The sequence below is a fragment of the Heloderma suspectum genome, chromosome 4 (assembly GCF_057233095.1).
Source record: "Heloderma suspectum isolate Gila_16-S chromosome 4, 16-S_ref, whole genome shotgun sequence".
NCBI classification, from domain to species: Eukaryota; Metazoa; Chordata; class Lepidosauria; order Squamata; family Helodermatidae; genus Heloderma; species Heloderma suspectum.
Window position 1 is genome coordinate 62,128,400 of NC_139461.1, and position 14,657 is coordinate 62,143,056.

The 14,657-nt window shown below is 38.3% G+C and overlaps 1 protein-coding gene across 10 annotated transcripts in view; it reads left to right on the forward strand.

The window, feature by feature from the left end:
* Positions 1 to 14,657, forward strand: part of ASPH (aspartate beta-hydroxylase) — a 198,530-nt gene that overhangs the window by 24,894 nt on the left and 158,979 nt on the right. For 5 of the 10 annotated variants that reach the window (XM_084849445.1, XM_084849446.1, XM_084849447.1 and 2 more), the window contains 3 exons: positions 2,510 to 2,659; positions 3,032 to 3,076; positions 5,469 to 5,537. In XM_084849445.1, the coding sequence (XP_084705571.1) occupies positions 2,510 to 2,659; positions 3,032 to 3,076; positions 5,469 to 5,537 (264 nt within the window). Of the gene's footprint in view, positions 1 to 2,509; positions 2,660 to 3,031; positions 3,077 to 5,468; positions 5,538 to 13,659; positions 13,834 to 14,657 lie in introns of all 10 variants that reach the window. The other 5 variants (XM_084849448.1, XM_084849449.1, XM_084849444.1 and 2 more) reach the window with 2 other exon arrangements.

Genomic DNA, 14,657 nt, shown 5'->3' on the forward strand with positions numbered 1-14,657 from the left:
CCCCCCCCGATGCCATCCTGTTCTGGAGAGTCCCCCAATCCTAAGGAGCTGATGTTGGAGGATAGACTTCAGGGGGAATGGAGAGGCAGGAAAGCCACATTCCAGGATGGAAGATAGGATCTAATGGGACACAATGGGAAACTTGAGTTAAATAAATGATTTAAATGAATGATTTTTCTTGGCCCTTTTAAATTGCCTTGTTTTAAATCAATCCATCCTGTTTCATCAGTGAACGACCTTTAGAAATTTATTTATTTCAACACATTTTTATACCACTGAACATAAAAAATACACAGTAGTATACAACATAAAACACACAGTAATAAAATACACAGCAGAAAAAAAGATAAACACAGTCACATAATCTATAAGATCAGTGTACATAGCTGGATCACATCTCAGAGAAAGCCTGAGTGAAAACATACATCTTGAGCATGGGCCTAAAAGCTGAGCCTGTTTGCGCCTGCCCGATAATTAACAGGGATAGGTTTCCACAGAATCGGAGCTGCGAGACTAAAAGCTCTGTTCTTAGTAGCCATGAGGTGGATGTCTGGAGCATGCGGAACTACCAGAAATGCTCCTGAGGAGCACAGTAACCAGGCAGGGGTATATGGAGTCAGACAGTCCTTGAGCTAAACTGGTCCTAAGTTGTTTAGGGCTGTATACACCAATCAGAAAACCTTAAACTTGGCCCAGAAGCATGTTGGCAACCAGTTCATGTCTTTCAATGAAGGTGTGACATGCTGTTGAACAGCCTAGCAGCTTTATTCTGTCCCAGCTGCAGCTTCCTAACCAACCATAAGGGAAGCTCCACATAGAATGCATTGCAGTAATCCAGTCTTGAGGTTATCTTATCAATGCCTGGGCTATAGTCAAGATATCCCAGTCCAGGAATGGCTATAGCTGTTGTACCAGTAGAAGCTGATAAAAGTATTCCTAGCCTCTGAGGCTGCTTGGGCCTTCAGTGACAAAGATCGAGGAGCACCCCCAGACTATGCACCTATTTATTCAGAGGAATGCAAGTCTGTCCAGAACAGGCAATTAACCTATATCCCCAATCTGAAACGACTTGGTCACCAAACCTCTGTCTTGCTGGGATTCAAGCTCAGTTTATTGGCCCTCATCCAGCCCACCACTGCATCCAGGACGTGATCCAGATCCTGCATAGCCATGCCTAACTCAGATGTTATAGAGAAAGAGTTGGGTGTCATCAGCATTCTGATGACACCATATTCTAAATCTCCTAGTGACTATTCCCCAAACCTTTATATAGACGTTAAACAGCATCAGGGACAAAATAGTGCCTTTCAGCACTTAATAGCACAACTGCTAGGGGACCAAAACGTACTCCCCCAATGCCGCTTTCTGGAATTGGCCTTGCAGTAAGGAATGGAACCAACGAAGTACAGCCAATTTGGTCTCAAAACCAGGCCTGAAGCCAGATGGGAATGTATCTAGATAATCGGTATTATTCAAGAATGTCTGCAATTGCCCCATCACTAGGGATGTACGAAATTCACTTACCTGGTCTCGCAGCTTGCTTCGCGGTGGGGGGGAGGCGCTTCGCTGCTCCCCCCGAAATTCAGTCCGGGGAGAAGCGCCCCGTCTCCCCGGCCGTGAACTTCAAAAAGAAAACAAAAACAAAAAATCCGCTGTGATAGGCTACGTAACGATTTACGTAGCCTATCACGGCTAGATCTGCAAAGTCAGCCGTGATAGGCTACGTGACGATTAACGTAGCCTATCACGGCTGACTTTGCAGATCTAGCCGTGATAGGCTATGTTAATCGTTACGTAGCCTATCACAGCGGCGTTTTTTTTTTTTTTTACTTTTCTTGTAATGGCGGTGGCGGCAGCCGGTCGAAAGACCGGCTGCCGCCCCCGCCCCTGACAAAGACCTGCCGAACCGCCGCCAGGACCCGCCGCCAGGAGGGACATCCGTGAAAGGTAAGTCCCATCCTGGGGGGGGGGGAAGGGGCGGGGGGGCGGAGAATTTCTCCCCGAACAACCTTCGGAGGACCGAATGCGTTGGCACTCGGCCCCCCGAAGTTTCGGGGAGAAATTCTCCCCCATCCCTACCCATCACAGCCCACTTGAGACAGATGCTTGCGACTGATCAGTAGCTGTCACAAACTGCTGGGTCCAGGGTGGCTTTGTTTTCAAGAGGAGTTGCACTACTGCCTCCTTAAGGACAGCAGGCACTCCCTCACACAAAGATCTATTAACCACACTCTGGACCCACCCAAACATACCCTATCAGCTAGATTTATCAAGCCAAGAGGAGCAGGGATTGAGGGCACACATAGTCAGTCCCAATACAGCAAGCACCTTTTTCACATTATCAGGCTGCATCAACTGAAATTGATCCTGTGCAGCAAGGCTAGAGGCAAATAATTGCATCATGAATTCAGCTTCTCATTCTGAATCTTATGTAATAAAATAAACCATTTGCAAAGTTCCTAACTACAGCCATACCTTGCGGTAATAATTTAAATTCTTTATTTTACAGAGGCAAAACATGGAGGAAACAAGAATGGCAAGAAAGAAGGCCTTTCTGGAAGTTCTTTTTTTACATGGTTTATGGTAATTGCCCTGCTGGGAGTGTGGACATCAGTCGCAGTGGTTTGGTTTGAACTTGTCGATTACGAAGAAGTACTAGGTAAGAGTTCCCATGGTCACAGTACTTAAAATCAAATAATTTTAAAAGGTCATGTCCCCAAATATGATGCTTTTACAGTTTTAAAATTCTGTTTCAAAACTTTAATCACAATAATAGGTAGCTATTAATTATTTATTACCAAACATTAGAATTCTAATAACAGCAATACATTAAGGCATGCTTAATTAGATTCTAAATCTGAAGATTAAGGGGAAACCACAGGTATATTATGTGTATTCATAACCAATAATACAGAGAAAAATGGGGAGAAGATTAGGTTGCAGGTTGAAGGTGGGGGGGAGAATCATATGGCTCATCTTGTTGGTTCTGATGATGTGAATAATGGTTTCTATATTTTTACCATGCATGCAGCCAAAGCAAAGGACTTCCGTTATAACTTGTCAGAGGTACTCCAAGGTAGGATTATAGAGAAATACACTATGCTTACAATTCATGGGCTTGAAATATAAAAAAATTATTTTAAAGAATATAATTTTTAATTCCTTCCTGACTTTAAGAAGATATTTTTGTTACGAGCTGACGACAGTGGTGGAGTAAAAATCTGCTATTAGTTTTTTATTCAGAAACAGAATAGAGCTGGCTTCATTATTGTGCCTTCTGCTTTATTGTTCAATTTCTGCTTCCTTTACATAGTTTAAAATATGTAAGCTGCTACTGTTCTTTTGGAGTTGAGACTGGGAATAAGCTCAGTGGGAGGAGATGGATCACTTGAGCTATGTGTTGTTCCTTCCTTTGGGAAAGGCATGTGAGCTAGGCTGCTTTTTCCATAGTCTCATGAGGGTGGATAGCTTTTATAGGTAACTGTTGGCATTCAGGCTTTTCTTTGCTTATCTCTATGTGAAGCTCCTTTTGGGCATTTTGCATTGATTGACTTGATTCTAGAGACTGTCAGAGCCCCAGGCAGATAGAAATGGCTTAACTTTTTGGAATTTATGCCCACGTTTTCTGTATGATTTAGAGGTATGAGAGATGGGCGTATATGGGAAGAAATTGCAGATGCCTGGCTTTCCTGCAGCAACCATAAATATGGCTAAAGTGGAAGTCAGATGATCTGGCTATATGGGAAGAGCGTTAGAAGCTTCCAATATCCAATCTAGAAAGATAGTTTTAAGAAGAGGGATGGGCTTTTGGCAAAATTTGAATATCTGCCCTATGTAACTTTTCAAAGCAGAACATAATATAAGAACAACCATGCTGGATTAGACCAAAGCCTTATTTAGTCCAGTATTCTGTTCCCACAGTGGCCAGCCTGATATTTATTGGAAGCCCACAAGCAGAACATGAGCACATTAGCACCCTCCCACTCATATTCTGCAGCAACTGGCATATAGAGGCATAGTGCCTCTGCTACTAGAGGTAATGTATAGCCATCATGACTAGTACCCATTGCTAGCCTTATCCTCTATGAAAATTACAGAGAATTACAGATATATATTTTAGATTATATGGAAAATAATGTTTATGACTGAAATGTTAAAGCTAAAATCATTTTTAACATTTTTCTTCTCGAAGGAAAATTATAATAATGGTTCCATTGTAAATTATTTTAAAAATGATATATACAGTCACTATCTGATGCAGTTTGGACATCATAACAAACCATGTGGTTTCTATAGTTTAGAATTAGAAACAGTCAGGCAAGCCATAGTTTAGAGCTGCATGTCTGCTTTTATATTATGTTGGCTTAGTGCTTCTTACTTGGTGTGTTCACCTTTTGGAGGCAAAACAATGGCCATAACTATGGCTTGTCAATTCAGACAGCATGCCAAACTATAGCAAAGCCTCCTTTCTTTCTTATATAGCTTTCAGTGTGACTTATGAAGAGTAAGTGAATTGTTGCCTATATTCTCAGTGTGACTCTTGAGTATCTTGACTTTAGTTGTTTTTGGGGCAAAACAAAATAGTTCTTTCTGTTTGAAATGGTAAGGGTAAAACTGTATTTTCAGTGACAGCTTAGCAGTTTTCTGTTTCAGCTTCTTCTTAGCATGACTGCTTCTGCCTCATTCAGTAAGCCATGACAGAAAAATCACCTTGAACTATTTTCCCTAAATTTCAGCCCTTTCAATCTAAAATGGTCCTTCCAGCTTGGCATGCATTTCTCTGACTGAGCTCACTTTCTGCCTGAACTCTTCTTGAGTGATTGGGACTCTGGTTCTGCCAGTGTCCCAAATATAGCATTTCACAACTTTTCATAGGAGAATAAATGTTTCCACATCACATGCATCTGCATTACTTCTGAAATCAAAGTTGTGCTTGAATTTCTGCTTATGTAGTATTGTAAGGTTTGGCATTTAAACCATGTTTTTATGATTGTTAGCTGCCTTAGTGCTATTTTGGTGGAAAGGTGGGGAATAAATAAATAAATAAATAAATAAGGGTATGTGATTGTGTTACTAAGCAATCACCATGTAGTGATTAGCAATAGTTGTTGCTAGGTGCAATCATATTCCTGTTGAAGTATGTAGGAAAACTCCTGTTGATGTGACTGGAGCAGGATTTCAGCCAGTGTATCAGTTGTCTTTCATAGACATTTCAGATACAAATGGTTAGCTCCTTAAATATCAGCAAGTATTGAGGATTCAGGTTTGCATAATGATGTACTGGCTTTTAAGAAGATCAGTTCATTCAGGGGGAAAACATCTTGAAATGACTAGTAGGTTTGCATTTGTGTTTTGGAGTGACACCTTTTATAAAATGTTGACAGTGTCATGATTTCTTGCAACATTCTGTATCCAACAGATTACTTTTGAAGCAGATTACTGAATTCATTTCTATCTTTCTACTCTAGGAAAACTTGGGATCTATGATGCTGATGGAGATGGAGATTTTGATGTGGAAGATGCCAAGGTTTTGCTAGGCAAGTAGACATTTCCAAAACCCTATCCTAAAATATTGCATTATGTTGTAACATTCAAATGGAAAGTGTAATGCAATCTAAACAGTTTACAATACTTTATGGTATTGATGAAATTATGTCTCACTGTAAAGTGTATAGCTATAGAATAATTATTTGTACCCTGATTTTAAAGCCCTGTTCTAATCTACAGTATGAAATATTTAAAAATATAGATACTTTAAAAATATGGGGCACTTCTCATGGTGTTTGTATAGAAAGCACCCTGAGAACCATTGGTTAGAAATTCTAAATCAAATTAAGGAGAGGTCATTCTATTCCTAGAACCTGTTGTTACAGTTAAATTGTGTCCGTACTTAAGTTAGGGAACTCAAAAACAAAATCCACAAATCTCACACTGACTCCCCCCGCCCCCGCATTTTAACCAGATTCTAAAAGGAGTAGCTAAGGGGACTGTTGCAAGAAGTAATGGGGCCAGAACCCCTCAGTCCCCCCCCCCCAGTAATCATTGAGTGAGTACCAGAAGATAGGAAAGCTGGTAGGAAAAAAAGACATGGGGTATAGATGGCAGACCATTATCTGAAATGCTAGTCAGTTACTCTGTCTGTATAAGTGCAACTGAATGACTACTGATACACTTACTCTTTCCTGCTTTTATTACCAACACATCACAAGAAAGTGTTGTCGAGATAAAGGATCCCTTAGGGCTTGGGATTTGCATCTTTGACTTGACCTTCTAAAAATGGAAGTCCTAATAGCCTTATAATTTAAGATAATGTTGCCCACATTTTATAGCTCTAAAGTGCATCCCACTAGCTACCACTAATTAATGCTTTATCAAGAACCTCATTCCATCTTTGTCTTGGGCATACCTAGTGAGATAGATTTAGTAGTTGCTGCTGGTGAGCAATCCTGGATACATCCTGAAGGGAGCTGGAGCATGGCTCCCAAAAAAAGACTCAAATGTAGCTTCTCACCCTCAGGAAGAAGTTGGAGATTGTGATTTTTTTAAAAGGAGGCAGGGATGAGCATAGAATTGGTATCTACCCTGTTAGTAGAAATATTGCCTAGCTCTTCAATAGGAAATTAATAACTTAATAAGGATGTGGTCCCTTATTGCTGCTTTGTATCCTTCCCAGCTCTTCCTTCCCTTTTGTAATCGACATGCTGGAGAAAATAGAACGCCTTTCTCTGTTGCTGGTTCTGTGCTGTGCTACCTGTTTTTGTTACCATCTTTAGTTGGGCTGTGAACTATAGAGGGGAAGAGAAAGAGGTATTTCCACTGAACATATCCTCTGGTCTGTTTCTACCATTTAATATGAGGTGCTCACGTCTTCATACTCAGCATTATTTCTGAAAACCATAGTGAAAGGATGAACTTCCATACTTTTGCTGACATGCTTTGATTCCTTATTGGCTTCCATTGCCAGGGCATGGAATGGTAAGAACTCATTTGGTCAAGTACAGGAGGACATTGGAAAGTGCAGTAGGACATTTGGGATCAGATCTGGCTCCTCCAAACACTCTAGGGCAAATGATTATTAGTGCTATCCATTCATTAAAGGGGAATTACATTATCTGGGAAGGCAAGTAATGTAGGACAAAAGATCTAGAGCTATGTATAGCTATGATGAAACAGACATTTTATAAGAGAACCTTGCTGATAGGAGGAACAAATCTACCTCTGAAAAAGAAATGTATAAAAACCATATATATGGAGTACAGCAGCTCTATGTGGATATGAGCCATAGACAATAGGTAAAATGAAAGAAAGGACCCCGAAGGCATTTGAATGGAGAAGCATATGTATTGTGCAATAAAAAGCAAAACAAATGAAGAAAATCATAGAATCATAGAATAGTAGGGTTGGAAGGGGCCTACAAGGCCATCGAGTCCAACCCCCATCTCAGTCTCAATCCCATCCACATAAAAGGTGGATAGGATTGAGAAGAGATAAGAACTGCTGTAAAGTGTGAAGAAGAGATGATCCAACATACTGGGGCACCAATAGGAAAACAGATATAATTGGAGGGAAGATGAGCAAAAAGAAGACCTAATTATGGTTACATAAAGCAAATTAAAGAGGGAAAATGTAGAGACACGTGGAGATGAAATTTTTCAAAGGTCAATCTACAGATCTACATGACAGAAAAGGGGACTCAAAACAGCTGTCATTTGGATTAGCTGGATTTTGAAGATCGATAAGATTAGCAGTAATAGAATAATAGAGGAACTGTGTAGGGTGGAAGAGTTGTAAAGTCTAGGAGTAGAGGGGCAGCCTAAAGGGATTCAAAACAAGTCCTAGGATCTTCACGTTAAAATTAATTATCTATGTTGAATCATACTCATGCCATCTTGATGTGCTGCTTAAAGGTTCTGTATTGTTTTCTTTTGGTACAGGCCAAGGAAGTTGACTAGTGTTAAATCTATGTGTTCTGTAGATAACTGTTCTCATCTGGAAAGCTTATTAACTTTGCCAAGTACAAAGACACAAACCAAAGATCTTCCAGTGTTTTAGTGCACCTCATTTGATTCTGTACAGCCTGTAACCTAGATTTAATGCATTGCTTTTATATATTCTGACCACTCTTCATTAACTGTATTTGTTAGTATAGTATTTTTTAGCATAGAAGTAAGCAGGTTCAGACATACCCTGGACCTCTTCCATTCATGCTTAATAGTCAATAAACAACTTGGGTAGAAAAGCTGAGTGATTATGGAATGTTAATTGGCCAATGGTGTCATCATTTTTGTGAATAATTATTTCCTCAATTTAGTGATGTGGGGCTTAATTTTCCAGTGCTTAGTTTTTCCATGGAAAATTTGCTGTTTCATAAGTTCATTAGTAAGAATTAATATATGCTAATTGCAAATACAATATTAGGCGATCTTGGCAGTTTCAGAGTTGTAATTAATGTTTTTCAGGTGATTATCCCTAGCAAGTATGTGAGAGAATAGATATGTCATTGAAATACATATGGCTCAGAGTGAAATGGAACTAATAAATAGTGACAGCGAAACTGAAAGTGCCCCTACAACATTAGTGGAAGAGAGCTGAACTCTGTTGAAATGAACCATAGATGAATGGTTGTCAGTATTTCATGCACATTACTTTGTTTTGCTAAAATTAATTAGTGTGTCAACAGTTTTCAATATTTTTTGTTTTTTTTTCCTTAAATGTAAAGGAAATACATGCTATTGTTTTTAAATTTTTACAAGTATTCTAATGACTTTTTCTACATAATATAACACATTAAATGTGCTGTAATTTTTTCCTTAGATATTTCAGATCAAATAATTGTGTATTGGGATGAAAAATTAACATGGGGTATACTTTTCTGTAGCTTTCTTGTTTACTAAATATAAGTATAATAAACATGCTAAATTAGTTCTCTCTAGGCTAGGGCATCAAAACATTTTTGGATGCAAACTGATTTTTTTTCCTGTGCAAATGGCCTTGTGCAAATGGCCTTATGCAAAACCGAATTTGCACTGGAAGATTCAAATTTTCTGGGATACTCACATCACTGCCTCAGTTTCAACATTGTGCTTCATAGAATCTTTTATAAAATAAATATGAACAATTACACATGATGTAATGTTCTGCCAGTAGTTGTGCATGCCTAATTTCGCCCCTATTTTAAAAAGCACCGAGAGCTTTTACCTGGTGGAACAAAGAATGGGCCTAATCTCTCTGTGTGTGTGTGTGTGTGTGTGTGTGTGTGTGAGAGAGAGAGAGAGAGAGAACGAAAGCATACATTTGGACAGGTATACATTACTATCCTGGATCATTAGCTTAGCCTTTGGTGTTAGCATTCTCTTGAAAGTGACATCAACAAAAAGTTGTAGAGTTGTAAAGGCACAGTCCTACCACAGTTTCTAAGACTTAAATGTGATTAGGAATTTATTTATGGCTTATAACATGCATTCTTATTCCATTTCTTTCCCCATGCAGTAGAATCTGAGTAGCTGCTTACTTGTATTTGTGATCATTTATAAGTAACTTTCTATAGTTCAAAGTTAATAACTAAAGTAGAGCTATAATAAGTACATAGATTGTAGTAGTGTCAGGGGTTAATATAGGAACAAACCCAGTGTCTTTATAGAAATCACTAACTAGACTCACATTATACATTGTGAGAATATTAGAGAAATATCTGTGCCATTTGCAACTGGTTACATTATTCCTTTTAGCATGTTCTGGGATTATAATATGGCTAGGTCAGTGTTTCCGTGCTATATATCAGGGTTTCTTTAGTTTAAAATGGACATACATGTTCTGTAAATAGTGACAGAAGATCAGAGGGAGATATTTACATTCTCATACTTGATAGTTTCTTTTAATCTGACCATTTTAGGCAATTAGTATCATATGATAAAATAATTATTTAAGAATTATTTCTATGGATTACATCTCCATAGCATTAAATATAGTGGGCTTTATGAAGCTGTGGTTATCTCACTGATGCAGGGTGTCTGCCAGTGGAATGGGGATGGAGATAGTTTTCAGCAGTTCCCCCTTCTGCCTTGCAACCCTTTCGCATACCCTACAAATCTGATAGAAAGTTGGGGGGACCCTTTCTAGCTGATTTGGGTGTTGCGAGTGGCTGCAGGGGAGAGGGGGAATTGCTGAAAACCACCTCCCTGGTGGTAGACGTTTTCAGTGAGCAGAGTGGCCACAATAGGATACAACCCAGTACTCTGTACATGGTGTTAAAAAAAAGTTGGCAATTCATACATTCTAGGAGGGATGGGAAACACCTGACACTCCAGTTACTGTTGCACTGCATCTGCCATCATCCCTCACCATTGGCTATGCTGGCTAGGGCTGATGGTAGTTGTAGTCCAACAAAATCTGGAGGGCCACATGTTCCCCATCCCTGTATTACAAGCTTAGCTGGTACATAGGGTGGGTTTGTAACACATACCTGCTAAAATGTGATGTGTGAAGCAACCCAACTTGTCATCCAGCTTCATGCAGCAATTGTCTTATAGGAGAAAAAATCTTGACAATAAAAGCTTCCACACCTGATCCCTGATTCATCTCAACCCCACCAAAATTTCCCTGACCATTAATATATGAATTTTATACAATATGCTTAGAGATTGCTGCTTTATATAGTTCTTTATCTCATCATTCTTTCTTCTCTTAGCTGCTTACCATGTTTGCTGTGATAACTGTGTTCTTACATTACATTTATGCTGGGACTACAGATTCATCATGTTGACTGGGTAAATGTGACAAAACTAAAATTCTTAAGTACAATCAAGACTGTGCCTTGAAACAGCTCGATATGGAACTAGTTGGAGAGAAGTAACCCTGGATTTAATCCTGAGTGGTGCTCAGGGTTTTGTATTAGATTTAAATTGTGCCTAACTGCTTGGGAACAGTGACTGCAGCATTATTGAATTCATCATACATGTAATTGGTAAGTAGCACAGAGAGTTCAGCATAGCCATATTTATAGCACAGTCCTATCCGTGTTTACTCAGAAATGGAGCTTGCTAGTAAATGTGTTTAAGATTGCAACCATAATTTCAAAAGAAACAAATTACAAAAAGTCAGTTTAAAAGAAGCTGAAAGGGAGAGCTCATGTTAGCTGTCTTCAGCCTCTTGTTGTTATTGTGGTTTAAGATTCCATTTTAGAATGTATTAGGAAAGGTACAAACAAGTCCACAAAGTTGCCAGCCTGGTTAACAAGAAGAGGCAAGCTATAAAGGCAAGCTATAAAGGGTTTAAGGAGTGGAAGTCTTGTCCAGTTCAGGTGAACAAAAAGGACAAACTCTGACAAAAGTAATGCAACTTAACAATAAGTTGTTTGCAGAGTATTTTGCTTAAAAACATAAACATTAAGGCAAACAATAAATATTTATTGAAATAGACTAGAAGCAGAGAACTAGCCAGAGAGTGGTTGGACCATTAGATGAAAAGGGATTCTGAAAAAAGGATTATTGAAGAAGAATGGGGAAAATGTAGAGAAGTATGTATGAATTCTCTGTGTCAGTCTTCAGTGGGGAAGATATTTTATGGATACCCATATTTGAACCATTTTCCCTCAAAGGAGAGCATCTTCAAAAATAAGTCAAATATAGGTGATGGCAAGTTCTAAGGATAATTGACAAATTAAACAAGTCAGCAGTTCCTGATGGTATTTCCCAATATAAAATTGCTGAGCTCTTAAGAAAAAAAATGCAAACTGTCACTAAAATTGATCTGCTTACTGGAAGATTGACAGGTAGCCAATATAATACCAATTTTAAAATGGGATTGGGGTTAAGGGAGAAATCAGGGAATTACAGACCAGTTAGTCTAATTTCTATCCTGGATCAATTGGTGGAAAGCATATTAACACAATAATGGGAAAAGAGAATGGGTCTTTTTATGGATCAGTAGCTAGTTAAAAAAGAAGAAGCTGAGGTGAGAATAATTCCGCAATGGAGGGAAGTAAGTAGTTGAGCTGTAGTGAACCTATGCTACTTCATTAATTCATAAATGATCTTGTATTGTGTGTAAACAGTGAGGTATCCAAATTCTTCAAGGTTGTGAAAAGCAAAGCTGACTACGAAGAGCTCCAAAATGATCTCTCCAAATTGGGTGAAAGGGCAACAAAAGTGCAAATGCAATTTGGTGTAATACAAAAATAGTGATGCACATCGTGGCAAGCAATCCCAATTTCACACATATGCTGATTATTCTGAACTGGTGATGACTGATCAGAAAAAGATTTTGGAGTCATGGTGGAAAGTTCAATGAAAAGGTCAACCTGGAGTCTGGGTATAGTGGAAAGGTCAAATTCCCTAGATTATTAGAAAAAGGAATTGCACTTTTAAAATACCATTATCATTATGCCTTTATATAAACCTGTGTTGTGGCCACATCTGAAATACAGCTTAGATTGCCCATATCAAAAGAATACCATATAGATGAGAAAGGTGGAAGAAGAGGGGAAACCAAAGTGATGAAGTGGCTGGAGCAAATTTTCTGTGAGGAACGGCTAAAGTGGTTGGAGTTTTTTTAGTTTGAACTAAGCAGGATCATTATAGAGATCAATAATGTTTATTCATGGTGTGGAGAAAGTAAACAGAGATTTTCTCCCTCTGTCATAACACTAGAACTTCGAGTCAGCCAATGAAATCGATTGACACAAGATTCAGAATAGACAAATGGAAGTACGTCTACAGACAGAACATAATTAATTTACAGAATTTGCTGTCATAAAATGTAATGATGATTTTAAAGAGGGATTGGACAAATTCATTGCAGATACACTTATGAAAAGATTCATTTAACCACTTAATGGAACCTCCAGAGAAACTACAGTTCTGAAGTTGTTGGCTTCATATATTGGAAAAGGCTGTTGGCTTTGTACCTTGCTCATTGGCTTTTTAGAAGCATCTGTCCTGCCACTGTTTGGAAACAGGACACTGGACCCAATTGACACTTATTCTGATCCAGCAGGTTTCTTTTTACGTTAGTGTTTAGAGTCCTTTGTTTTCAATTTTGCCTTTAAGTGCGTACATGACAACCGTTTTCTGAATGGTTGTCATGTATGCTGTGTGTTTTGTTGCCTGAAGACTCACTTTCTTTCCAGAGGGATAGCCATATTTGTTTGCAGAAGTGTCTTGTGACACTTCAGGGATGCATGGCATATGTCTTGTGGCATAGGTTTTCATGAACAGGGGCCTTCTTTGTCAGATGCATGAAGCTGTGGGTAGGCATAGATATGCAGATATCAGGGAGAGTAATGTGTGATTTGGTTTTTAAAAAGATCAAGCAGTGTAAGAAATTACTGTATGGATATCACATTACTCTGCAGAACACTGAAAAATACATAACCATGGTTGTAACCTTGACAAGTGGCTTCTGGTGACAAATTGGCATAGCATAATCAGTAGTGCAAATCTTTCTCAACATTTCCTCCATTTCTTCATAACTGGAAACAGTGTGCTCCTTGTAAAGACCTTCACAGTTTCTTTTTACTAATTTTCTCAATTATACCATTTTAACGTTTTATTCTTGTTAGACTACTGATCATGATACAGGGTTTCTTAAATCCTTCCACTTCTCCTTTCCACCTAACTGCTGCCTTTTCTCTCTCTTTCTCTTTCCTTTATTCTTGTGTAGGCCTGACCAAAGATGGCAATAATGAAAATATTGATTCACTTGAGGAAGTCCTTAATATTTTAGCAGAGGAAAGTTCTGATTGGTTTTATGGTTTCCTCTCATTTCTCTATGATGTAATGACTCCTTTTGAAATAATAGAAGAAGAAGAGAGCGATGCAGCAGATGATGTTGATGGTACGTCACAGAATGAAGGGGTTCAGGGGAAAAAGACTTGTGTTATTGTAGATTTACAGAACCAGTGACTTCAGTTCAGGGATCAAGTTCATTGATTTGTGAAAATGTCCATGAAATTATCAAAGTGTAACAGGATGCTGGGTTAAAATGGGGAAAACCCTTCTAATGGACATATCAGCCATATGATATAGATTCACTTGTCAAAAAGCCTTTTAGAAACTTGCAGTTTAGAGACATATTTGTCACTAGTAAGGCAAAAGTGTCTTCGGTAGCCTAACTGGTTTCTGTATGACTTTGCTTCAGTTTGTGCATTCTTAGCACTAACCTGCACAAGCACTGCGATAGCAACCTATACTATTAACCCTTAAATGGTTCATCTTTCTAACAAAAGTGTTAATTGACTGTAGACTATTCTGGCATGATTGACAAATAGTGTATATATATTTATATTTTAGATTTTAATATTCTGCCTACTATAGCATTAAATAAGAAAACCATTATTGAAATTATTTGAATTTGCTACAGATTATTAGTCCTTCATTTTCTGGTTTCTTAGATGCTTTTATATACTTATGGAAGTGAATATTCAGAGTAGTTGTAAAAAAAATTGTTATTAGATTAATAAACCCATTTACTATATGAAATAAATAGCATGTAATTCTTATTGTATATTTTGAAATTGAGATGTCAGTCTTATTTTCTTCTTCATATACTACTCATCTCTCAGAGGCAGTTTTGTTTGTAAGAATTTAGTGGACATTTTATGAAAGCGAAAACCTGCAAGTATGTATTTCTCCTGTAATGTTGAACTAATTAAAACATAA